Source organism: Thrips palmi, unplaced genomic scaffold (assembly GCF_012932325.1).
Source record: "Thrips palmi isolate BJ-2018 unplaced genomic scaffold, TpBJ-2018v1 HiC_scaffold_4, whole genome shotgun sequence".
In the NCBI taxonomy this organism is placed as follows: Eukaryota; Metazoa; Arthropoda; class Insecta; order Thysanoptera; family Thripidae; genus Thrips; species Thrips palmi.
In genome coordinates, this window is record NW_023144631.1 from 7,056,968 (window position 1) to 7,081,585 (window position 24,618).

The window sequence follows — 24,618 nt, forward strand, 5'->3', positions numbered from 1 at the left end:
CGACGGGATCGACAATGTAAACGCGTGTGTCTTCTTCGAACGTGAAGGTTATTATTATTTTCATTTTTCCATCCGGAGAGCCTCATTGCGCATTTTGTCATTAAGTTATTAATTATTCATCACGGCACGCTTTCGTCCTGCTGCTCCTCCTTCTTCTTCGTCTTTTGGTCGTCCGGGTAACGGGCGTGGTGCAGCACGCCGTGCTCGGCGTGGCTCGGCCTCCCTCCCACGGTGCTGCAGTGTGGCGGGCCGGGCGGTACGGGCTTAGCCGGGCTGACCCCGCGTGTCGCGTCAGGTCCCTGCAGGACGGAACGGACATTTTATGTTCCTTTTTCTCTCGTCCAAAAAGTAAGTCTGCGGGGCCACCAGGCCCTCGGCCGCCCTCGGCGGGCACACCGGCTTTGGAAAGCACTGGCGGCCCGTCCGTCGGTGAGTCGTCCGGTGGGTGGGGGCGTGCTGGCTGCCGGCCTGCTGGGCCTGCTGGGCGTGCGGTATGGTCCAGGGTCCGGCCCGTATCTCGTCGCGATCTCGAGTCCTGCCTCCCTGCCTCGCCGGCTAAGCCGCGTCATGCCGCTCCGGCGTCATCCGAAATCTGCTAACCGGGTCGCCTCTCCGTGCGGCGAATCTTCAATGAGGCGCCGAGGTTGGCGGCGGTGCGGCGCGCGGCCGGCAGGTTTGCCAACAACCTCGTCGCGGTCCTCGGCGTCCTCCGCGCGGTCATCCGGCTCGCAGCCTGACTGCCTGACTGCGTGGGAGTGGTCCCGCTGGTGACCGCCGCGCTCTACGAGTGCCCGCGAGGGCTTCCCGTCGTCCGGCCGTCCCGCGTCGCCGAACTGACCGGCGGCCGCGGCGCGCTCTCGTCGCGGACCCTCGTTTAGGTCTCCGCCCGAACCTTCGCCCCACTCGGCGTAGCGGGACGGGTCCGTCCGTATGCTAATACACGGCAAGGACGTCGTCGCCGTGGCCGCCGCCGCGGGGGACGCCGGGCACGTCGTGATGGGCCGCGCTGATGTGGACGATGACCCGGACGGGGCGCGGCGGCACGGCCAGCGGGTGGCGATCGGCGAGGAGGTGGGTCGCAGGCCGCCGGAGAAATGGGGCAGAAAAACAAATTGAAGCGCGTAAAGTGTGAGTTTGATGTCATCGGGAAAAGTCCTTGACAGTTATCTCATAAGGCCGGGGGACACGCCGCGGGGCCATACCGTGATGTTTTCGGCGGAGCGTCCCGGGCACTGGGGCGTAAGCAGCGGCGCCCCGCCGGCAGGGCGTGGCTGCGCGGCTGGCCGGCGAGACGAATGTGGAGTGGACGTGTTTATCAATGAGCGACGTCGGGCGGGGCTGTACCACGGCGCCCACCCGCTGCTGTGTTCGGCTTGCTCTGCTCTGCGTGGCTCTGCGTGGCTCTGCGGCCCCGAAAACGAGAGCGCGGACAATTCATCACTTGCGCGGTGCGCGGTGTTCGCCCACGTGGCCGCGAGCGGCGCTGCCCCCGCGACCACCGGGTCCTCGGCGCGCCGACCGATCGCTCAGGCCGGCCGCTGCCTTTGTCGGCCGCTGAGCCGTCACCGCGAGCGGCTGGCTGGTGGGCCTGGGGTTCGCGGTGGCGCCGCCGACGGCGTCCTCGTTGAGCACGGCGATGACGGCGTGCCGGACCGGCCTTGACATGCCTGCGGATAGGCCCCGGGGATGCGGCCGAGCCTCCACGTCGCGCCGCCCGCCGCGCCCCGCCACTGCACCGCGATGATTCATGTCGCGGGGAGAAAGCCGCAGCGCGCTGCACCGCGGCTGCACCGCGTCGCGGGCCTGGACGCAGAGACGGCCAATATTGGGCCGCATCCTTTTCGCAAGCAGTCGCGGCGCGTGCGATCATAAATTAAAGCTTTTTAAAAAGGCCGCCATTACCTGTCGGTGCCGTCGGTGTGCCGTCGGTGCTGTCGGGACGCGACGTGGACATTGTATTAATTAGGGGCGTCATGCCGGGCGAGCCGGCGGCCGGCCGCGCCGTGGGAGTGGCCCTACGTGCGCCGCGGTGCGCCGCCAGGGCCTGCTCGGCCTGCTCGGTGTGCTGCAGCAGCGCCAAAGCGAGGGAAACGACGCGCTGCAGCGGCTGCAGGCTGCCGCACAGGAATGCAAACGACGATTGACCTCTTGGAGGCTCTCGGAGGCTCTCCGAGGGCCGAGCCGCGGCGGCGCAATACTCGTGCGGTGATCGGCCTCCGGGACGCTCTCCTCGGGCAGCGCGCCGAGTGGCGGCGTAGCGGCGCAGCGGCGCGGCGGCACCGGCGGGACGAGAGGAGGAGGAGGCCCACTAGACAAATGGTCACTCGGCCGCCAGCCGACATGCGCTGCTCACTTAGACATCTAAATGACCGCTTACCGGCAATTTTCTCGCCTCGGCCGCCGCCGCCGTGCTGCCCGGCGCGGCCGCCCGCCCGCCCCCTCCCGCCCCGCCCCCGCAGCGAGCCGCGCATCATTGTGAGAGCCTCGCTCCGGCTATCGCGCCGAGCGGTCGGTCCACTGTTCAGTGGTAGCCACGACACGAGTGGGGCCGTGTCCTGGCCCATGTCCTGGACGATGTCCTGCAGGACGGCGATCAGCCTCACTTGGGATTCGCAGACCGCGGCCGCCCCCGCTACGACTGCCTGCCCGGCGTGTCCTCGCTGTCCGCCGCCGCGCCGTGCCGCGCGCTCTCGAGTGAAGGCTGAATGAAAATGTCACAGAAGCAGCGAGCGGCGAGTATCCTCGACGTCGTCGTCGGTGACTTGTCGACCGCCCCGCCCGCCCCGCCCCGCCGGCCCTTACTCGGCTCGAAATTGAACCGAGGCAGAATGCACAATGGCCTGGCGGCCTGGCTCTCAGTGCCCGGCACGGCGGCACGGCGTGGCGCTGGTCAGCTGACTTATGTACCGGGCGGGGGGACTTGCAAGGCAAGGCGTATTAGCGACCGGCCAGATAAATCTCGTGACTCGCCGCGGAGCTCCGCGCAGCCGAGACGGCCGGCCGGCCCGCCGCCGGGGACCCCCGTGAGGACAGCGCGGACAACACGGTGGACAGCGCGGCAGCCGGACTGCTGCTATGAGCGCGACGAGTCAATCCGGGCCCTGCTCCAGCAACGACCACGACGACGGCGGCGTAGTTTGTAATTCATTTTGACCGGTTTTCGCAACAAATTACGGTGGACATGCAGCCTTCTGCGGCGGCGACTGGACTGCTGTTTGCTGCCGGCGACTCGAGCCGATCGATGAAGACATGAACTGGACGCCGGCGGCCGCAGGCAGGGCCGGCGGGGCCAGGAGGTCGCGATGGTGGTCAGCACCGACGGCGTCCTTGTCGGCGGCGCGCGTCGAGGAGCAAGCGGCGCGGCGACGGCGGGGTCAGGACGGCGGGCCGCAGCGCACCGCACCGCAGCGTCCTCAGAGACGGCCGAGGCGGCGGTGAGGCGGTGAGGCGGCGCACCGCAGACATCAGATGGCGCGTCCTTTTGTCTTTACGGCTGCACAGGCTGCACTGCACGCTGTTGTGTCATTTCCATGCTGCGGCCGCCGCTCTGCCGTCGCCGCGTCTCGCTCGCACCGGGACGCCACGACCCGCGAGTGCGAGAGGGACGGAGCGACGAGACCGCCCCGTTCGGAATCGGGCCGCTGCGGCGGCGACCGCGGCGACGCTCAAAGAACGCAATCGGGGGAAACGGATTCGCATGCGGGCGGTTTGGGCGTCTTTATGCCGTCGTTGGCGTCGGCCAGCACTGGCGAGGAGCGCTACCGGGGAGACGTTTAGGGCTGCGCGCGCTTTTGTTCCAAACATGGGCAGTGCCTGTGGCAGTGCTGCAGAGGACGGCGCACGGACCGGGCTGCCAGCGCCGCCGTGCCCGAGGCCGTGCCGCCGTACCGCGCGGACGCTCTCGAGGACCACGAGGTTCCCATGACCTGGGCTGACCGCGGCGGGCGGCGGGGCGCGGGGCGGCGGGGCGCGGGGCGTGGGGCCTTTTATTGTCCACCTCGCACCTCCGGCCGCTGGGCCGCTGGTCTGCTGTCCGGCGGAATGACGTTGACGCGGCCCTTCGCTATCGCCATCGCGGTGGTCACCGTTTGGAAGAGGCTTTACGACGCGTCGCCTCGGCCCGCCCGGCCCCGCTAACCAAAGCCGCCTTGGACCACCGCGCTGTTGGCCGAGGCCGGCGTGGAATAAAAGTCGACGACCCTGGTGGGATTCGAACCCTCAACCCTTGGCAGCACCACACCTAACCCTCCCTCACGCACGCACACACGGGGACGCTCTTCTCTTTCGGCTAAATCGCGAGCGTTGTTGTTGACGTTGTGTGAAAAGCGATCCTGCTTGAAAAGGTGGGGGCATTGTGGTGGCCAGGCCGGGCCGGCCGGTCCGCGGGGAGGGACGTAGGGACGTGAGGGTGCCAAAGGGTGGGCGGCAGGGCGCGGCAGGGCGCTGCAGGGCAGGGCGAGGCACACAGCGCGGCACGGCCGGCCTGGTCTAGCCCTTTAGCTAGCTTGGCGTGCTTCGCGCTTCGCACACAAACTTTCCTCGGCCAACTTCCTCCTCGTCCTCGTCTCTGCGGCGGAAGGCGGAAGGGCGAGCCCTTTCCAGAGCAAAGCCCTTCTCGAGGGCGGTCGGGAAGGCCGGGCCCAACCGGGCCGGGGGAGCCCTCTCCCCGCGCTCGGCCCTCGGCGGTCGTCGCGGAACTTGGCGCGCCGGGAAAGGCGGTGCTGCGGGTGCCCTTCGAGGCCCCGCGCGCGGTCCACCGGATGAGAGAGGATAAAAAGGCCACTCTGTCTCTCTCGCACCTAGTCGGGACGCCCCATGAGTGCGAGAGAAACAGAGCGACAAAAACGACTCTCGGTGCGCGGCGCACTCGAAGGGGTTGGTGTCGCCGCGCCAGTCACGCCACCGCGAGTCGGATGACAGGGCGACACGCTGGACCCCAATTGATTTCATTGGCCGCATCGGTATTGATTGGGGTGATGAATACAGCCGGCGAGGCGAAGGGGTGAAGGCAGTCGCCCTGTCTCTCTCGCACCCCTACGGGACGCGCCGTGAGTGCGAGAGAGACAGGGCATCGGCGTGCTGGCGAGTCAGCTGCTGCCCGGGCCCGGCCGGCGGGCCGCCGTTGTCGTCGTCGGGGACACCTGATGCGGGGGTGGCGGCGGCGTGGGAACCGTGCTGGGCTGCCCAGCGCGCCGCGGGCCTGCCCGGCCTGCCAGGCCTGCTCCGGGTAATTTGAGGGCAGGGCAGGACGTCGCCCGGATTCAAACGTCCGCGGAAGGAGAGCGGCGCGCTTTGCCGCGTGCGGGGGCGTGGGGGGCGTGGGGCAGGGGGCCCCAGATGGGGCGCCGGATAGTGTCGCACTGTAAGGCTTTATAATTGGCCCGGGCTTATCTCACTAATACATACGTGTGGACAGGCCGGCCGGCCGGCCCGTACCGCACCGGATTTTTGGCGGTGTGTTCCCTTCCCAGTGTGCGTGCGGGACACTCTGCACGAAGCCGATAGCAGGAGTCGAACCCGGGCCGAGAGCCGGTCGGTGCGGCGCTGGACTGACCAGCCCCAGGCCCGGGCACGGTACGGGGCTGTCCAGGTCTGTCTCGGTGATAATGAGTTAAGTGCTCCGTGTCCGGGCAGAAGTGGACGGCGATGAGGAATGGTTCCAATATTTCGCTTGCCGGACTGCTGAGCCGCACGACGGTCGCCGCTCGGTCCGAGAAAGGCATCAGCAGGTTTCGTTCACCCCTACAAAAAAATAAGAAAAGAAGCTGCTTTTTTCGTGTTTTATAAATCCGAGTGGAGCTGCAAGCCTGCTGGATGGGGACAGTACTGGATGCTGGAGGCAAACCGCAGCCCCGCCGCTTGGGCCGCTTGGCGACGCGGTCCCGCTGTCTCTCTCGCACTCATGGGGCGTCCCGTATGGGTGCGAGAGAGACAGAGCGACGAAAACGGCGACTCTCGGAATCAGTCTGCTGGAGGAGCCCTGTTGTGTTTGCCTATCTGCCCTAATCCCGGTCGTCTTCGCGTCCTTCCGGTTCTGCGACAAGGCGAAGCAAGGCGACGCTGCGATGACCGAACAGGCCCGACCGGACGTCGCCGCCGAATAGTTTGTCTGGTCTCCGCTTCACTTCCCCGTAAAATGGAGCCGGAAAGTCTAGCCGCTGCAGCAGCCTCGCGGCCCTCCTCCTCGGAGCGCCCCGCTAAGCGGATCGCTCAGAATGTTTACCCGGCGGGAGTATTGTGGTGGCCTGAGGTGACCTCAAACCGAGGGGGTACGTAATCACTCGCCATTTTTGTGCGGAGAGAAAATGAATTTCTATGGGTATACGCGCCAAGAATTATTCCTGAATACTGAACACGATGGTGAATATTGAATTATCAGGTTGGGAGCAGTCGGCTCAAAAGGGTGTAGGCAAAAGCCTCACCAATTTGTTTTCATTTCTTTATTTTTCTTTATTTTTTGGCGATGTCGCGACGACGACTGTCAGCCTTCTTCCCGGCCCTTCCGGTGGTGTCCCTTACGGATTCCAGGGACTCGGGCGAGATGAAATGACCGCAAATGACCGACTCGGTCTGCGGGGTGGCGGCCGGTGGCGGGGTCGGCCTGCCGAGCACTGCGGAGCCTGCGGCAGTCATCTGGGACAGTGTCGTGGTCGTGCCGTGCCGTCCGCCAGGTCGCCGAGCTGCTCGAGACAAGACGGGCGCTTGAACGGTCCTGGAGTCCCCGGGGAGTCCAGCAGCCAGTAGCCCCGCTACCTGTTTGGCTGATTGATTATGGATCTCTGCGCCGCTCTGCCGTGCTCCGCCGGGTCCAGTTCGTGGGAAGAGCATTATGCCGGGCGTGTTTTCTGGGCAGCACTGGTCCAGTTGATCGACTAGTTTACGGAAAAGGGACGCGGAACGGTACCCCGACGGACTGGGCTGTCTTCAAGTCTTCACGCATTGTGGCTCCATTCCGGCTGGCCGCCGCCACTGGCTGACAACGACTTGAGTTTTGCGCGGCGTCCGGTGCACGCAGCGCGCGCAGTGCGCAGCGCAGCGGCTCCCCGCGGGGACCGGCAACCCTATCGGACGCGGCAGGCTTGTACCGAACAGTGCTTTCGCCGCTCTGTCTCTCTCGCACTCTCGGGGCGTGCCGCAGGGGTGCGAGAGAGACGGCTGTGTTGCTGCACGGAGGGGAGGCGTGTCCGCTGCAGCAGCCTCCGCGGCAACGACTTATTGGGACGGACAATATGGATCTTCTAACGTGTATTCCTTTTGTTGCAGGTAAGGAGGAGGCAAGCGTCGTGTTGGTGTTGTCACCGCCGGGCCGCCACCGTCGAGGTCGTCGAGGTAGGGGAGCTGGCCAAGCCGGCCGGCCGGACGGGCACGTCTAGCGCCGCCGAGTCCGTCGCAAACCGTCGTCGGTACGACGAGGACGTCGTGGTGGCCCTCGTGGAGGCCGTAACGGGGGCAATCGGAGACGTCGCGGCCGCGATGACCCCGCCACGGCGTCCGGCCTAAATGACAGAAAACAATGCGTTGGAGGGCGTCGTAAACACGCTGGCCGCATGGCCCTTCGGGGGCTTGACGGCGTGCTTGACGGCGTGCTCGACGGCGTGCTTGCACAACAAGCGGGCCAAGTTCGGCGAGGGTGCGGCCCAAAGGCCGTGGGGCGCGGACGCGGCGGCGCGTGGGGCGTGCATTCGGCAGGCCCGCGGGGATCAGGATCAGGGCGGCCGGGCCTCGGCCGGGGCCCCGGGGCGGTAAAGCAGGCCCTCTTTGTCTACTTGGGGCTGTTTGTGTCGCGATTCCGCCGGCCGGGGACAAGGCCTGCGAGGCCTGGATGACGACGGGTTGCGCAGCTGGCACGACACGCCCGCCGCCCCGCCACTGTCGCCCGCCCGCGTTTTACATGATTTTATTCCTCGATGTCGCAGATAACTTATAGACTGGTGGTATTGGCTGGCGCGCACATGCTGGAGGAAGGCTGCAGGGGCGCGAACAAGAGAGGGGGGGGGGGGATAAAGGGTGGGTCGGGGCCGGGTGCGCACTTGCAATCTTCAGGCGTGGGAGTGCGGACTGGCGGACTGAGTGCAGGCACTGCAGGCCGACCCACCCTTTTTGCACCTTGTCTTGGACCCAGGGGTGGATCATCCCTGCCCAACGGAACGCCGCACCAGAGTCTTCGGGATCCGTTATAAGGACCAGCACAGTTTTTTCTCCCTCTCCTTGCGCTGCCGGCCTGCTCAGGGTGGCTGGGTGCATCCGTGCGTCTCTCTCGCACCCCCGGCCCAGGTCGGCCCTCCTTTTTTGGGTGTACCGTTTTTTAGGGTGACCCCTTTGTTCTAGCCAGGTACGGTAGCCCAGCCTGCGCGCAGCCTCACCCTCCGCTTTTTATGTACGGCCAGGCCTGAGAATTCTTATCCGGTAGCCTGAGGACTGCATCTTGCGTCCCCATCTAGGTTTTTTTATTCGCTCGCCACCCCTCGGATGGAAAAAAAATGAATACTAGTTGCTGTGCCTAGACCGAGCTCCCTGACCCACACGGTTTTTAATAGGTGAGTTTCATCTGTCGCGTATTCCCATGGATAAAAAAATCCGTACGGTCGAACCCTCGCTGCACTTTTCATACGTGCGTTTAGCGCAGCCGAGAAAAAAGGAGATTTTTTTTCGCATTGACCTTTCATTAGGACCAGCGCGATTTCTTGCCTCGCGTGTTCCCACATTACGTTGGATGCAAACCAGGGCGATCAAGGAGAAGCACGGTGTGACTTATGGTGACGGTGGAAAAAATTAGTTACGGATGCGTTTTGGTGCGTCGAAAAACTCGGAAGACGTGTGGGACAGGCACAATGGGTCTCCTTGCGTCCAAAATATTTGCGTGTTAACGAGAACTTTTTTTTCGTCCGAAACTCCTTTTTTCGTGCCGGTTCGTCATTGTCTTTGGCTTGACGAGCATCGCATTCGGCTGTGATATGGCGTTTAATAGGAAGGAGAGGTACTTCATTACGCTGCTCACGGTGACACTTTTTTCTGCGCCCTTGGCGGTTTGAATCTTTGTGTAAGATAGAGAAAGTGTCTTCCCTTGATGTGTGTGTAATGCGTCGTTGCGAGGCACCAGAAAAAGTGAGAATAATAACGTGAAAAAAGAGTTAAATTAATGACAGGTTGTTTATGCGAGCAACGTTCGCTGTCGGTTTGATCGTTGCCAGTGTTAAAATGCAATGGGAAAGGGAAGGGAAAAAAGTCGAAGCGGATTGTTCTCGTTACCGATGAAATTTACGAAGGTCGCTTTTTTTCGCATTCGGCTGTTGTTTTTCACTCGTGGGTCGTATATGTAGTGCGCACAACGGAAAAGGCTTTACGCAAATGCGCGTGGTATTGGCCCGCCTTCTGTAACGGTCGCGCACACACATACGTACACACACACACACGCACCTCGCGGAGGAAGATGCACGAAGATGCGCGGAGACAGCGGGCATCCCTGTGGCACACAGTGTGGCACCGCGCTGCCGCGATGATTTGCATTTCGCGTTGCCCACGGAGGACAGAGGATGTCCACCTCAATTTATACGTTTTCTGGCCGAAAACCGCGGCCAAGGGGCGACCTCTGGCCGTGGCCGGCCGGCGCGCTGCAGTGGGGGGTGCCGGGCTGTGCAGGGTGTCGCGGAGCCAAGTTTTGCATCTTGAGCATCGCGACACCGCGGAGGCACCGCGACTGGCTTGGGACAATGGGAGTCCGAATGCAACGCGGTGGCATCTTCGCGCGCCTGGAGCGGCCGCAGCGGCCTGGGAACCACATGGAGTGTTGCGCAAGGGCAGGGTGGCGGCGGCTAGGCCCCGACCCTGCGCCCTGCACCCTGCACCATGCACGCGGCTTGCATTTCCTGCTGCTAACGTGGCGTGGCGGGGCGGGGCGGGGCGTGGGCTCCGGCTGGGCCCAGCCTGCGCACATTTTGACCCTTTCTGTCTCTCCCGCTTCCTGTGCCGCCCCGCCCGGCCGCCAGCGTGGCCGCCAGCCCGGCAGCCAGCCAGCCGGGCCGCCAGCCCCCTGCTGCCGGTCGGACGGGGCTGGCAGGCCGCCATCCCCCGCCGTGACCCCTGGCTCCGCTTTTTTAATGCGTCTGAAAAAAAAATGCGTGTCCGGGGTCGTGGCCGTCCTGAGCGTGGTGGCTCGGTAGGCGCGGCGGCCACCTGGTAAGGGTGCGGTCCAGGTAGAGGGATGCCAGGTAACATGTGTGTTGGCGTGCCCAGCCCTGCCCAGCCTGTGGCGGTGGTGGCTGCGGAGGCCCTGCCGGCCGGTCCAGCTAGAGGGCCCGGCGGCGCGGCCGGCCCGGAGGTGGGGGGAGTCCGGGACCACGGCGACGAGGCCGAGGACCGCAGGAGGGGAGGCCCAGTCCACGCTGCGGGTGCGAGCAGGAAGGAGCGACCCAGAGCTGCAGCCGCGCTGGCCAGCGGTGAGGGACGAAAAAAACGCCGGGTGGGAGAGAGAGAGAGACGGCGAGCCTCGAAAAAAGTGAGTGAGTGATCCGAGTGGTGTGGGCTCATTCGATGTTTGTCCATCGCTGCGTGCGGACGTGCGTACTGCTCCGCGCGGTCAGCCTGAAGGCCGGCCCCTGGGCAGCAGACGACAGTGGCGACGCAGTGGCGGCAGTGCAGTGCAACAGCAAGGACTGTGGATTATTGTGACTTGCGAACTGTGAAGTGAAGTGCGTGTGTCGTGTGCAGCGAGCGCCCTTGGATTACTCGGCTGCACAAGGACTGGCATGTGTGATGAAGTGCGTCGCGGTGGATTTTTAGAAAGCAGTGCTCGCGTGTGCGCCTGGAGTGACTGCGGCTCAAGATGAAGATTATGACGCACCCGTGCAGATCCTCATCTGCCCCCGGATTTCTCATCGACAACTACCACCGCAACCTCAACAACAACAACGACGACGATGTGGATATCAGAAAGATGAAGCAGCGCTGGAAAGGTGAGCACGGGGGCGCGTTTTGCGATTTCGTTTGCCGCCTCCAGCGTCCGCCTGGAGCGCAGACGAAACGGTCGCCCATTGTTGCAGAACTCCCAGTGTGCTTACATTTTTTTTCGAGTGGGGTGTCTAAGAATTTACTAACTTCAAAGAAGACAAGTGAATTCTAAGTGACTTCTTGACCACGTCGGCGGGGATTAGTTTTTGTTGTTGATGGCGGGGGCGGCCCGTGGCCCTTCAGGATCCGTTTGCTTTTTCGAGTGTACTCTTGATTGGGCGGACTGAGCCAATCAGAGCGGGCGCCGCGCCGCGCCGCGTCGGGGTGGAAAGACGACACAAATCAAGGCCGATTGCGTCCGAGAGGTGCGAGGCGGCGCCACTAGGCTGGGCCTACACTGGAGGAGTCGCCGCCACTCCAATCCGCTCCAGGCAGAGTCCAGGTCGCCGTGACACTTTTATGTCCAGTCTCCAGCAGCGCGCTCGGGACGCCGCCGTGACAAACGATAATTGTCAGCCCTTCGGAGCCACCCCCGCGGTGAAGGGCTGACCCCGGCAGCAACTTCTCGCCCTGTGTGTGTGGGTGTGTGTGTGTGCTAAAACGAGCAGAATCCCAGTGCGGTCTTCCACACACACACGATGGGCCCGCTGGGCGTGCGTGGGATGGCCAGGGGGTTGCTGGTTGTCGCGGAGACGGCCTTGTTGTAGGAGGCGGTGGCGGTGTGTGAGTGCGCGCCTTCTTCAATTATCCTTCCTGCTGCCCCTGGCATGTTTAGAGCGCTACGCGCTGCTACGCGGCCCGGCGCCGCACAGTGGGCCAGAAGACCGGCGCAGGCGGCTGAAACTTCAGACGCGTTTTGAGCTGCAATGGGACCCGAACCGAACGTGTGACACCATCAATGAATTGCGCTCCGAACGAGGAATCCATAGGTGGGGTCACCCGTTCGGTTCTAGTCCTTTTTAGTTGTGACTCTGGAGCTCAAAGCGCCTGCGCCGGTCTTCTGGCCCACTGTGGGCCGTGTGGCGGTGGCCCGTCTATGTTTGGGGCTGCCGGCTGGCTGCCGGCTGGCCGCTGGCTCTGCGGTCGCGGCACGACAAAGCCAGCCCCACGCAATGACCGGTGTCGATGGCGCACGTACCCACACCGTACCGACGGTACCGACAGGCTCAATGGGGAATGGCTGTTGAACGCGGGGGAAATTATGAATGGGAGATGGGAGATTGGGCCTCCGCGGCACGACGCCGGCGACGCACGCGCGCGGTTTGGCCCTCGAGATGACAGGGTCCTCGCGGCCGGGGCCTTCCAGTGGGGGAACGGCTGGGCGATTAAAGGTACCGGGTAATCTGGCCCGCCGGGCGCGCGCTGTGCTGCTTTCGCACTTGGAGTAAACGGCCAAGGTGGTGCTTCGCCCTGCGTCGCCCTGCCTCGCCCTGCCTCGCCCCCACCCCTTTTATATTTATCTTCGCCATCTGGAGTGGACCACCAACCACCACCGCCGCGTCGCCTACTTGCGTGTGCAGCCGCGACATTTTTATTTTATTTTTTTATATTTTTTTTTCTTCCCGGCCGTTTGAGACGGGCTTGTGTTTTATGCCGTGCCGCCTCGCGCGTGTCGTTCCGCGAGGGAAGGTGCTGGGGTGGCCGTCGTCGACGGTCGGCGGCAGCTCATTGGCCGAGGCCGGCGAGGGGTGGCCGCAGCCGTAATTACTCGTGTCCACCATGTTGTCCTCGACGAGGGCCTCGGTGACCACGTGACCCGGCGCGCCAGTCGCCGCGCTGTGCTAATTACCCCTTCCCCCTCCACCGGCCGTGCTCCGCAGCCTCGTCGTCGTGGACCCCCGGTGGACGTGGACCTCCCGGTTCAAAATCTCGTTGCGTTGTAATGACTCTGGCCGGCGGCCGGCGGCGGCTTGCCTCCCCGTGGCGTACAGGTCCAGCGCGGCGGCACGGCGGCGGCGGCGGCTTCGCTTCCTTTTTATTTTATTTCCTCTCTTTCCGGCGTCGGCACAAGTCGCCGGCCGAAATTACGTTTGCGGTGGAGGGACGCAAGTGTCGGCGCGGCCCGCGGCGAACCACCACAAAGACAACTTAACTCGCCGTCATTGGCTGATTGTATTAGGGCAGGGCGGACGTGTGTCCGTGTGAGTGTGTGTGCGGGGCGCGGTGGCTGCGGGGCATCTCTAATCCAATAAGGCGACTCGAAACAGACGGGGGACAGTGTCTGTGACGATCTGACAAACTCGCCGTTTTTTGTTTGTTTTCTTTTCCTCCCTCAGGTTGCCTTTCCCCCTCGGCGTCCTGTGCTTTGGCTCCCACTTCCTCCAACCCCTTTTGTTGTCCTTTCTTATTCGCGCAGACCGGGGGACCGGGGGCGGGGGGCGGATATGAATTTCCCTTTCGCAAAACCGTACCGTTCAGCCCGTCTTTGCTTCCTGCGGTATTTTTCTCTCGCCAAAGCCGTCCGCTCCCCTCGCTTCCCCGCCCTACCGTCCTGGCCGCGGCCTCCCGCGCGAGCATCAACATCCCTCCAGCCTCCAGCCTCCAGCCTGCTAGTGTCAGTGCCTGGCAGTCTTTGGCCGAAATGAATATGTAGACGTCACGCCACTTGTCGTGCCATGGTTGTGTGTGTGTGTGCATGTGGCGCCGCGCGTTTAGTAGCTGGGGCGTTCGTCTCGGTGCTCGCCGTGTAGGCCCTTCCCGTGGACCCATCTCCCCGCCGTTCGCGCGCCGCTCCGCGCCTCCTCCCTTTTACCGCCTCATTCGCATTCATCCCATGTTGCCAATATTTTAGGTGCACGCAGCCCACGGCCAACCCTCTGCTTCTCTCCCCTTCGTCCTTCTCTCCCATCCTTCTCCTGCTCCATAGGCCCGCCCGCACAGCTCGCAAACGGCCGGCCACCAAACCGCACTCACACACACGCACACACACGCGTGTGGGGTTTGAGCCTTTTCCGGCGAGAAACTCTCTGCCTCATTTGTTACCGCGGCGGGGTGCTGGCCGGCCGCGTCAAAGCCGCGCGTTAAAAAATGCGCATCCTTTTCGGGTTGAATGAAAATCCGGAGGGCAGCGTCTGCGCGGCGGGGCGTGGCGGGGCGTGGCGGGGCGTGGCGGGGCGTGGCGGGGCGTGGCGGGGCGTGGCGGGGCGTTGGACGTCGGCGTCGTCGCCGGATCGACCGCCGTGGAGCGGAACGGCGAGGCAGCGCTCCGAGGGGACCGGAGACAAAATATGGATATTTTTCCCCCCTTTGGAGGAGGGTGTGTCGGCGGGGGTGGACCCAGACAAGGTGTTTGGATGCGGATTTTGGTCAGCGTGTGGGAACCCTCGAGGCAAGCCATAGGCGAGCCGAGCCGCCAGCGTCCACGCCTGCATTGTGAGATGGCTTTCCGTCGCATCTTGTCTGCTGTCCCTGCCATCGCCACGGCATCGCCACGGCATCGCCTGGCATTGTGGGCCCTCCGTGTTATTGTATACCTGACGCACCCCGACGGACGCACACCAGGCCCACGGGGTCCACGGGGGAGACGTCCAGATCGGACACCTGCGCCCCGCGCTGCGGTCGGCAGCGGCCAGCACTCATCATCTCGCCAAAAACTTCCATCCTCTCCGGTCCTCCGGGCTGGGTTGCCGGGTTCGTCGTCCTCGGCGATTGCCGCTGGTCGTCAGAGACCCGCCGGTTCGGCTGGACGCTGCGGGCGGGCTGGGCGGGCCGGCCCTGCTGGAAGGGTTGTGAGTCCATGGCGCCCGGCCGGCGTCGTTGGCCACCGGAAACAGTCGCCGCCTCGCCGACCCGTGACGCCAGCAATAAGCGGAAACGGGGAAGCGGGCGACTTTGCCCACACTGTGCGCCGCCAAGTACTGCCGGGCCAGGACGGCGAGGACGCCGAGGACGCAGGACGCGCGACAGAGCCGGCAGAGCACACTGGAATATAATGCGCGCATTGTTGCATCGCCTGCTTTACGGCGCACAGCCTAGGCCCTGCATTCCCGGCCCGTATTACGCCGTATTTTTCGTGATAATTGAATCGTACAGGTTGATTAAGCCGTGCGGCTGGCTCGGCTCCCGCGGGACGACGGCCGCCACGGCCGCCACGCCGACGGCCCGGCCGCCGGGGACACTGGGACACCACAATTTGTAGCATCGGCCGGCCACATAAACAGGCGCGGTCCGAGCATCGCGGGGCTGCCGACCGCCGCGCTCCGTCTCTCTCGCACCCCCGCGGACCGCGCCGTGAGTGCGAGAGAGAGAGAGAGAGAGAGAGAGAGAGAGAGAGAGCTTCGTTTCGGAAACAGCCCGCTGGCTGGCCTGATAGGAGCGGCACGCGGCTCGTAGGCTGAGGCTGCGGGGGCTCGCAAAGCCATCAGGGCGTGCGCCCGCGGCCCCGCCCCGCCCCGCCCCCCCGCCCCGCCCCGCCCCGCGGCTCGCTAACTGGCGCGCGCGGACGGAGAGAGACGCAGGATTCCAGCGCTGCAGCCCCGTGCATCATGCGGCTCGCTTGCCGTTTCCGCGAGCGAGGCGAGGCCGCCGTTGTTGAATATCGAGCGGGGGGTCCGGGCCGAGCGAGGTACTCGTCGTGCTCGCCGTACTTGTCGTCGGCGGGGCGGCGGCGGCGGTCGCAGATTGATATGGCGGGAGGACGTCCTGCGCCGCGGGCACCGCGGGCCAAGGCGAAAGAAAAGGGAGCGAGGAGGAGATGAAGGAGGGCTCTAGCGTGCCCCCGGGGCAGGGCGGGCGGAGAGGCGGCAGCCGAGAAAATAGGAAAAAATTGGACGAATCTGCGACAGCCCCGCGCGCCGCCGCGCCCCGCCACCTCCCAATACCTACACGAAATTGTTTCCCTCCGTCTCCCATTCGGCCCAGTCGACTCGGCAGGGCGCGCGGGGCGGACAGGCGTCCTCTTGTCTCTCCTTTTCCAGGACGCCGGGGACGAGGACGCGACGCGACGCGACGCCGTGGCAGGATCATTTCGGGCGATATCGGCTGTCGGGTCGCCCAGCCCGCCCAGCCCGCCCAGCCGTCGGTCCTGTCCAGAAGGGAACCTCCGCGGAAAGTATATAAATCTAGCGGAGCCCCGCCACTGGCACTGCCACCAGGCCCCGCAGCCCCGCCCCGCGTAACCGCGCGGCCCGCCGCCGCCTCGCCGAGTCTGATAAATTGAGCGGAGCGATCGGCTTATAAGGCATGCGAGGCATGGCGCGGCACGGCGCGGCCCCGCCGGCGGGCGTGTGTGGCACACTGTGCGCGCTTCTTGTATACAACTCTCGGGGAATCGCTCAATAACGCCACTGCACACCCCGCCCCGCCACGCCACCCGCGGCCGCGACGCGTGTCTGCGTGTGTTCGCCGTCAAGCTACCTGCCTCGTCAGGTATTCGCGTCAGGCCCGCCGCCGGCTCGCAGCACCGACGTCGTTTTTCGCCGCGTCCGCCGCCACTGCGCGCGCACCGCCACCGAGCTTTCTTCGATATTGCGCTTCCATCACAGCGACCGCCGCGCACCGCCGCCGCGGAAGCGCTGACCCAGCGGTCGGGGGTTCGAATCCCCGCGTCGTCCGATTTTTCTCGGCGGCGAGCTGGACTGGGCAGGCTGGGGACGCTGACCCGCTGCCCTTTCCGGCGCCGGGCCGCGCTGCCGACGTACTGGCGGCCTGCATTGTGGTTGGCGGCCCGGCGGGCAGAGGCATGTGAACAAGACTATGAAGCGCTGGGCCAGGCCGCGTTGCGCCGCGTTGCCCGATTGGGATCGGGAGTTCTAATTAGAGGTGGCTTGTACATCGGGGCGGGCCGGGCGGGGGCCGGGGCCGGCCGGGTGGACGCCGCGACGATTGCTTATCGGTTGTCCATACGCGGGACTGGCGGCCTGGCGGGCTGGCGGGACGCGGACGACCAATGGCACCCAAAGCCCGACCAAGCCCAAGCCGAGGCGAGGACGTTTGGCGGCCCGGCCGGCCTCGCCAAGCCGTCAGCACACTGCAACCCCCGCGTCCCGCGACCCGCCCACGCCGCCTCCCCTCGTCTTTGTTTTCCCCAATAAAATGGACCGGCAAATCTGCGATCCGCACTGCGCTGCCTCGCTCTCTGCAGACTCATTCCGAGAGTCGCGTTCATCGCTCTGTCTCCCTCGCACTCATGGGGCGTCCCGTGTGGGTGCGAGAGAGAGAGAGCGACGAAAGCGACTCCCGGCATCAGTCTGCTTGGCTCTCTGGCTTCCGTCGCCCGCCTCGCCCCGTCGTTCGATAATTGCCAACCCCGCTCTGCTCTCTGCTCGCTCTGCTCGGCGGGGCTGTCACCATCACTCACGCGCCGATATCATATTTATTCTTCATTTCTCGAGGGCCCCGCCAGCGCACTATCTAGCCGCGACGGCGGCGGGGCGTCTTGGCGGCGGGGCGGGGTGGGGCGGGGCGGGGCGGCCGGTCTGCCGAACAATAGATGGCCGGGTATTGATATGCATTACTCGCTAATTGTAGACGGAGTCGGTAATGGTGTAATGGTCGCCACGGAAGCCCAGCCTAGTCCCTCGGAGTCCCTTGCTTCCATCACGAACTTCGTGAGAAGGGGGAATAAGTCCCGGCATCATTGTGCCATTGCCTGGCATTGCCTGGCATTGCCCGGCCGATGGAACATTCGTTGGTTTTAATGATAATTCCAGGTCAGCGCCGCGCGTCCCGGCGGACCACGCCGTTCTCATTCTCCCGCTCGGATGGCACATTTCAGAGTGAAGAGAAGAAAATAAAAAGGGGGAAAAGTCGGCGTTGAATTGATTTTTAAGGTAGCGCGGGGGGGATACTAGTCAAGCGGAGATTAATCTGTTCTGTACTCCATCCCTTGCGGGCAATATTCGTAAAGGTCCCCCCCTTCTAATTAACAGAAAATTTCACTCCGTTGGGCCACAGGCGCGGCGCGAAGAACGAATTTTAACCAATGTGCGGTCACTTATCCGTTTTAAAAATTTTTTTTTCTCACAAAAAGTCGGGGTGGGGCCGGGGCGTATTTTACGCTTTTTATTTTAAAATGTGTTTAGAATTTTTTCTCGGTTTCACCCCCCACCCGAGCTTTAACGAAAATCCGGGTCGGATGGGCAACTCCGTACTGCCTAACGGTGCGATTCACCGGGGATTTTGACCGCGATTCACTGTTCCGGGGCCCGGGGGTTGCAGACTTTGCGTGATTAAGTCGCACTTGCGGCGGCCCGCGCCTCAAAATTCAACCTTGTGACATAGCCCTGGCGGGTTCCCCACCTTAACGCCCCCCGGCCCGGAGGATGGAACAGGGCGGCGGGGCCCCGCTTGTCACGGCGATGACATCTCCGGCGGGCAGAGTCGCCGCGAAAGGCCGCGCCCCCGGGCGGGCCACCGGGCCTGACCAGAAATCAAACTCCGCGGAACGCGCGACACGGGCCCCCGGAGCGGGGCGCGGGCCACGAGGCGACGTCCGGTCCCCCAAGCCCGGGGTTTGGTATGTTGCCTGGCCCCGAAGACGAATTGTACGCCGGATGGAGCCGGCCGTTGATCATCGAATTTACCCGTGGATGGCGCGTTTCCCCCCTCCCCCCGCTCCGCTCCGCGCCGCGCCGGCTGGGCGACGCGCCGTGGCCGTGACGGGTGCCTACACGTGTGCGATGTCACCAGGGCATTTATCCCGACCGCGATTCGTGTTCCGACGGATCAGCAGACTGATTGTCTTTCTCTGTCGCACTGGTGCGGCGGCCCGCGGCCGTGCGAGAGAGACACACCGCGGCATCGCCGTGGCAGCTTACCGCCCCGCAGCGCCCGCCGCGCCAGCGCCCCCACCCCGCGGAGGGGTGGCCCGGGGCCGCGGAACCGCGGAGCCGCGCTGGACACGGCGAGTGGACAGTGTCCGAGGGGGAGGGGTGGCCGTCGACCAATGGCCGCGCTCGCCGTCGGGCCATCCGGCCGGCCAGGGGTGGCGGGGCGGGGCGTCGCGCCAGGGCCTCGCGGTGTCGCGGTGCGCGGACCACGACGGCGACGTCCTGGTCCACCAAGGCCCAGGGGCCTTGCGTGGGCCTCACGTGGGCCTTGCCTGGCGACGCTGACGAAGACGAATTGTACGCCGCAATGTGATGCCGGCCTTCGATTATCGAATCACCCGATGGATGGCGTCGTCCGCCCTCCGCCCCCGCCCCGCCAGGATGAGCCCCGTCCCCGCGGCCCGGCAGGCCCGGCAGGCCCGGCAGGCCCGGCAGCGGGATCCAGTTTTTGGCGGCGGCAGCCGATGGCAAGCCGATGGCAAGCCGATGCCAAAGGCCGTTCGGTTCGGCGGGTCAAACTGGGTTGCGCGTTACGCCGTCGTGTGGCGGCTCGCTTGGCGGCTCGCTCGGCGGGGATGGAACGCGGCGCGTATATTAGCGTGTTTGTATGTGCGTTGTCACGTCGGCTTTGTGTGCCCGTGTGTGTGTGAGTGTGTGGCTTTCTGATCGGGCCGTCGCGGCCGTACAGTGGGGTGTGGTCGAGCGGCACGATGACCCGTGCGCTGCCCGCTTTTAATGTAACGATGCTTTTCTCCTCGGGGCTCGGGCCGCCGGGGCCCCGGTGCGGTGTGCGGTCCTGCTCGCGGTCCGGCCCGGTCCGGCGTGCGGCACGGTGCGGTACGGGACCGGCCGGGGCGGGGCGGGGCGGCCTTTGATTACCACTCCGCCTGGCTCGCACCTTGCTTCGACGCACCGATATATTTTATTGGGATGACCAACGGATTTATGTTTGAGGTGCCGAGCCTTGCGCCCCGGTCACCTTTCGACTGGCACGGCGTGGCAGGGCGCGGCACGCCACGGCACGGCGCGAAGGGTCAGGCGCACCCCTAGAGCACGCCGCGGCGAGCCGAGCACGGCCAGGCCAGGCCGCAGACGACGCGAGAAAGCCTGACACCAACAACAGTTCATTAATCTCTCACACTCACGCGCACTCACACACTCACGCTTGCATGTACGCACGCAGGTGAGAGAAGCGGCGAAGCGGCCCCGCGCGAGGCTATCGGCCAATCAGCCAATCAGAGGGCCGACAGGGCCCTGGCCGCCCTGGCCAGCGCGGCGCGAGGCTAGCCATTTCGGCGCGAGAGCGTGTGTCTGTTTATGGTGGAGGAATTTGTCACCTTTTTTTTCTTTTTTCGTTTTCATTCCGCTTAATTCTTCTCGGCGGTCGTGGTCCTCGAATTGCTTGCTTGCGGTGGCGCTGGCCGACGCCTTCCTTTCTTCCCCGGGTGGGGCGTCGCGGCAAATAGATGGACGTCGCGGTGCTGCCCTCTTGCGGTGTGCCGCCAAACTGCCGCGTCCGCCGCGTCCACACCGTAGTATAGAGCCCTGCCCGCTGCCGCCTGCTTGCGATGCCGATTGTCGACTCCCTTTTTTCATGCAAAATATGGCGCTGCTGCCATTACGCCCCCCCCCCCCTCAAGGCTGGCGGCGCTGCTAACCTGAAAAACAAGCGTCGAGGCGTCCGTCTTCTTCTTTTGCACTTCTATGTGACCTTGGGCGCCGCAGCGCCGCGGTTTTCTCGCCTTTTTGCCCGGCCTGCCCTATGTCCTCTGCAGCACACATTCGGCGTCGTGTGTGTGTGTGAGTGTGTGGTGCCCTTTGGCGCGTCGCCGCCCTTTTGCCCGGTCCTCTGGCCTGCCTGCCCTCCAGGGCCTGGCCGCCCGGCCCTCCACCACGGCGTGACCTACTGAACTTCCTGGTGAACACAGTGAAGTACAATACCCCTGTCAATCATGCCACACAGGCACATACGGACTCGCACCGGCGTCGTCGTCGGGGCCCCTCGGGTCACATCGGCGTGGTCCGTGGTCCGCGCCGCGGGCGGTCCCTCGCCTCCTGCGCGCCCCTGTCCGCCGTCCACCGCCACTTCTTCACCCCGAGCGCGGCCGGGCCGCTCGCTGCAAAAGCACTCTGTGCCCGCCCAGGCTGCCGCGCTGCCGCCATACGTACTCCGTACCTCGCCGATGATGGAAGTGTCCGAGGAGGGTCGCTTTCTCTTCCTCTCGCGTTATTAGCGGATGGGTTGGCGGTGCTGGCGCTGTCCGGCACGGCCTGGGCCTCGCCGGCCTCGCCGCGCAACGCATAGTGTTCGATCGGAACACCCGGCCGGTCTGACGGACTGACGGACGGCCCGGTATGGCGTGGCGTGATGGACGGACGAACGGACGGACGGACGGACGCGACGCCATTGTCTGCCTCGTTGTGACCCCCGTACCGCGAGGTGCCGCTCACACTCACGCGCACACGGGTGTGAGTGTGTGTGTGATGTTTGCCGGGGCACCGCACCGCGCGCTGGGCCGCGCAGGGCGCGCAGGGCACGGGGGAAGGGGGCGCGAGAAATATGCCGTGTGGACTTTTCATCAGAGCGATCCGTCAACAACAGCGCAGCAGCTGCACAGGTGTGGCGCGGCGGGGCACGGCCAGCGCGGCCGGCACACGGACATGACCAACAAGAACTGAAAGGCGGTGACGTGGTGCCGGCCGGGGCTCTACCGCTCGGCCTATCACTTTCACGCGTCTCTATTCACAGAAAAGGCGGGCTGCCCTATTTGTTTCCCGGTGTTCGAACCGCCAACCTCGGCCGCCAACCTCGGCCGCCCGCAACGGCTGCGCGTCATCCCCTTTGCCTTCCGCGAGGGAGTGCACTGTAGGTCTGGCAGCTGGTGGCCGCGGTGTCCGACCGCGCCGCGATAAAATGTATCTACATTGATTCCGCGGACAAAGGCTTGGCTAAAACGGGCGGGCCGCGCTTTGCGTTGCTTTGGCCGTTTTGGGGTGTGTCTGCGAGTCGGCGCGCGGCGCGCTGCAGCGGTGGGGTCGCGTATGCAAATGACTCGGTGCATCGCGTCGCGTTGCGTTGCGTCATTGTCATCGGGCGCGCGCGCGTCGCGTGCAACGCCCTGTCCCGCGAAGACTCTCTCATTCCCAGATCACCTGCCTTGTTTCCGCTGCGTGCCGCACGGTGTCTTTCATTCGCTTCTTCTCTTTTTTTTCAATTTTTTTTTTTGCTGAGCGAAGCGAAGCACCCTGTTTGGGATTTTGAATAGCTCATTTGTCCGACCCCCCCCCCGATACCTTTAGTTTACAAGAGGTATCTTCCTCTGTTTATTTTTACTATATTCATATGCGTATACATAGTCCAAGCTCCATAGTCCAAGCTCCATAGTCCAAACTCCATAGTCCAAGCTCTATAGTCCAAGCTCTATAGTCCAAGCTCTATAGCCCAAGCTCCATAGTCCAAGCTCCATAGTCTAAGCTCCATAGTCCATATTCTATAGTCCAAGCTCAATAGTCCAAGCTCCATAGTCGTACGCCAAGCTGCCATTTAGTTTGAGGATAAGATCTGTCGAGAGTAGGGTAAGATCTGTCACGAGTAGAGTAAGATCTGTCACTTGCCCGTTAGGTTAGGTTAGGATTGGTTGGAACATTTAGTTTGAGAATAAGATCGGTCGAGAGTAGGGAAAGATCTGTCACGATTAGAGAAAGATCTGTCACGAGCCCGTTAGGTTAGGTTAGGTTAGGATTGGTTGGACCATTTAGTTTGAGAATAAGATCTGTCGAGAGTAGGGTAAGATCTGTCACGAGTAGAGTAAGATCTGTCACGTGCCCGTTAGGTTAGGTTAGGATTGGTTGGAACATTTAGTTTGAGAATAAGATCGGTCGAGAGTAGGGAAAGATTTGTCACGAGTAGAGAAAGATCTGTCACGAGCCCGTTAGGTTAGGTTAGGATTGGTTGGACCATTTAGTTTGAGAATAAGATCGGTCGAGAGTAGGGAAAGATCTGTCACGAGTAGAGAAAGATCCGTCACGAGCCCGTTAGGTTAGGTTAGGTTTGGTTGGACCATTTAGTTTGAGAATAAAATCTGTCGAGAGTAGGGTAAGATCTGTCACGAGTAGAGTAAGATCTGTCACGAGCCCGTTAGGTTAGGTTAGGATTGGTTGGAACATTTAGTTTTAGCCTTCCGTCGATTCAAGGAGAAACCAACCATTGCCGAATCACAATCCTTTGCGCAAAAGCATACTTCCTGGCTATCACCCCCCCCCCCCCCCAAAAAAAAAAAAAAAAGAAAAGAAAAGAAAAGAGGCTCATTTTCAAAATAAACACATCCAAATTTACTACTGATGAAAATGCATTTCCATCTCCACCAGAATCCAGCTCAGCATCGAGGCCGAAGGCCTTCCCCTGGCTAGTATTTTGGTGTTGTTGAATTTCTTCCCTTTTCCGTCGAGTGATTACGATTAGAGGCGCGAGCCGCGTATCGGGTTTCCGTTACGACACTGCTGCTGCGAGCGCGGGGGGCGGGGCGGGGCGGGGCGGTGGCATGGCGGCGGCCGGAGGGTGCACGACGACGACGGTGCGGCAGGCCGCGGGCCGCGAGCCCTCGGGGGAGTGGCGTTCTGCTTTTTACGCCCCCCGCGACCTGCGCCTCGCGCCCTGCGTCGTCGTCCTGAGGTGGCGGCGGTGGTCCCGGCCGCGTGAGCGGGCGCCCCACCACCGCGGCGGCGCGCGACGCGGCGGCTCGGATTCCACCCCGGGGATGGCCTCGCCTCGCCGGCCCCGCGGGGATTCGAACCCACGGCCCGCTGTCAATTAGAAGCGTCTTGGCGGACTGACCCGCCCCGCCCCGCCGCGGCCGCGAGGTGGCGTGCGTGGCGCGCCACCGTCGGCCTGTCAAAACCGCGCTGGAAATGCGACACCGCGTATTGACGGCCAGCCGGGCAGGCCGGGCAGGCCGCCTGCGTCGTGACGCTGTCCGTCATCCTCATCCGAGTGGCTTTCTCCCTCCGTCTCCACGCGGGGCCCAGCGGCCCAGGCCCAGCTCAGCCGGCTCGGCGCCGCGGCGTCCGGGCGCACGCACCGAGTCCTCGCAGTCCTCGGCGGAGTCCGTCCGCGTAGTCTAATGAAGTATTGAATTAATATGAAAGGTCCGCTGCTCGCGGTCGGCCTTTCGGTCGCTGTTTGCGTCGTGCTGCTGCTGATTAGGTCCTGGCCGCTTTCATGGCCCGCCCGGAGTAGTACATCATAGTGCAGGCACCAGGCCTTGTTTGAAGAGGGGACACGGCGCACTAAGGACCCTGAGCACGAAGGACCCCGTCTAGGCCGTCTAGCCCGTCTAGCCCGTCCACAGTGTAGTGGGCAAACAACGGTCACTGCCGTCAAACGGGCGGGCAGCCCAAGGGGCGGCCGGCTGGGGTGGGGGCCTCGGCCTCGGGGCCTTGTTCTTGACCACCGTCGTTTCTCGCTCTATGCAGAGCCTAGGCCGCCTAGCCCGCCTGCGCGCCCAGCGCATTTTCATTCTATTTTTCTTTCCTCGTCTTCCTCCCCGGGGCTGGGCCAGTGTGCGAACCCACCCCCCGGCCTGGCTAGGCCTGGCCGCCTCTATCTCTGTCTCCCTCTCTCTCCCTCGGCCTGAGCTGCCCCACGGCTATTGGGCAACCGCAGAGGCGGAGCGGAGGGGGTGGCCTGCGCGCCTTGAGTGTGTGTGCGTGTGTGTGCGCAAGACTCATTGATTCGCCGATTCGTCCACGTCTCCGGGGGGACCGTCACCTTTGCCCTTCTCCAAGTGTGTGTGTGTGTGTGAGGTGGGGCCGAGTTTGGCCCTCTCTCCTCATTCACCGCGTGGATGCGCTGCGGGGCTCGCACAGATGAAGAAGGACCATAAACAGGCGTCGTCGTCAGCGG

General features: G+C 63.8%; 1 protein-coding gene across 6 annotated transcripts in view; it reads left to right on the forward strand.

Moving 5' to 3' along the window:
• The window catches only part of LOC117649354 (B-cell lymphoma/leukemia 11A-like), a 151,063-nt gene that overhangs the window by 91,505 nt on the left and 34,940 nt on the right, over nucleotides 1-24,618 (forward strand). Inside the window, exon 1 of one of the 6 annotated variants that reach the window (XM_034392020.1) lies at nucleotides 10,389-10,495. The exons of 4 other annotated variants lie outside the window; for them this stretch is intronic. Coding sequence is in view for 1 of the 2 variants with exons in the window: in XM_034392014.1 (XP_034247905.1) it covers nucleotides 10,823-10,952 (130 nt within the window). In the remaining variant the exon portion in view is untranslated. Of the gene's footprint in view, nucleotides 1-10,388; nucleotides 10,496-10,539; nucleotides 10,953-24,618 lie in introns of those variants that run through there. One more of the 6 variants, XM_034392014.1, reaches the window with a different exon arrangement.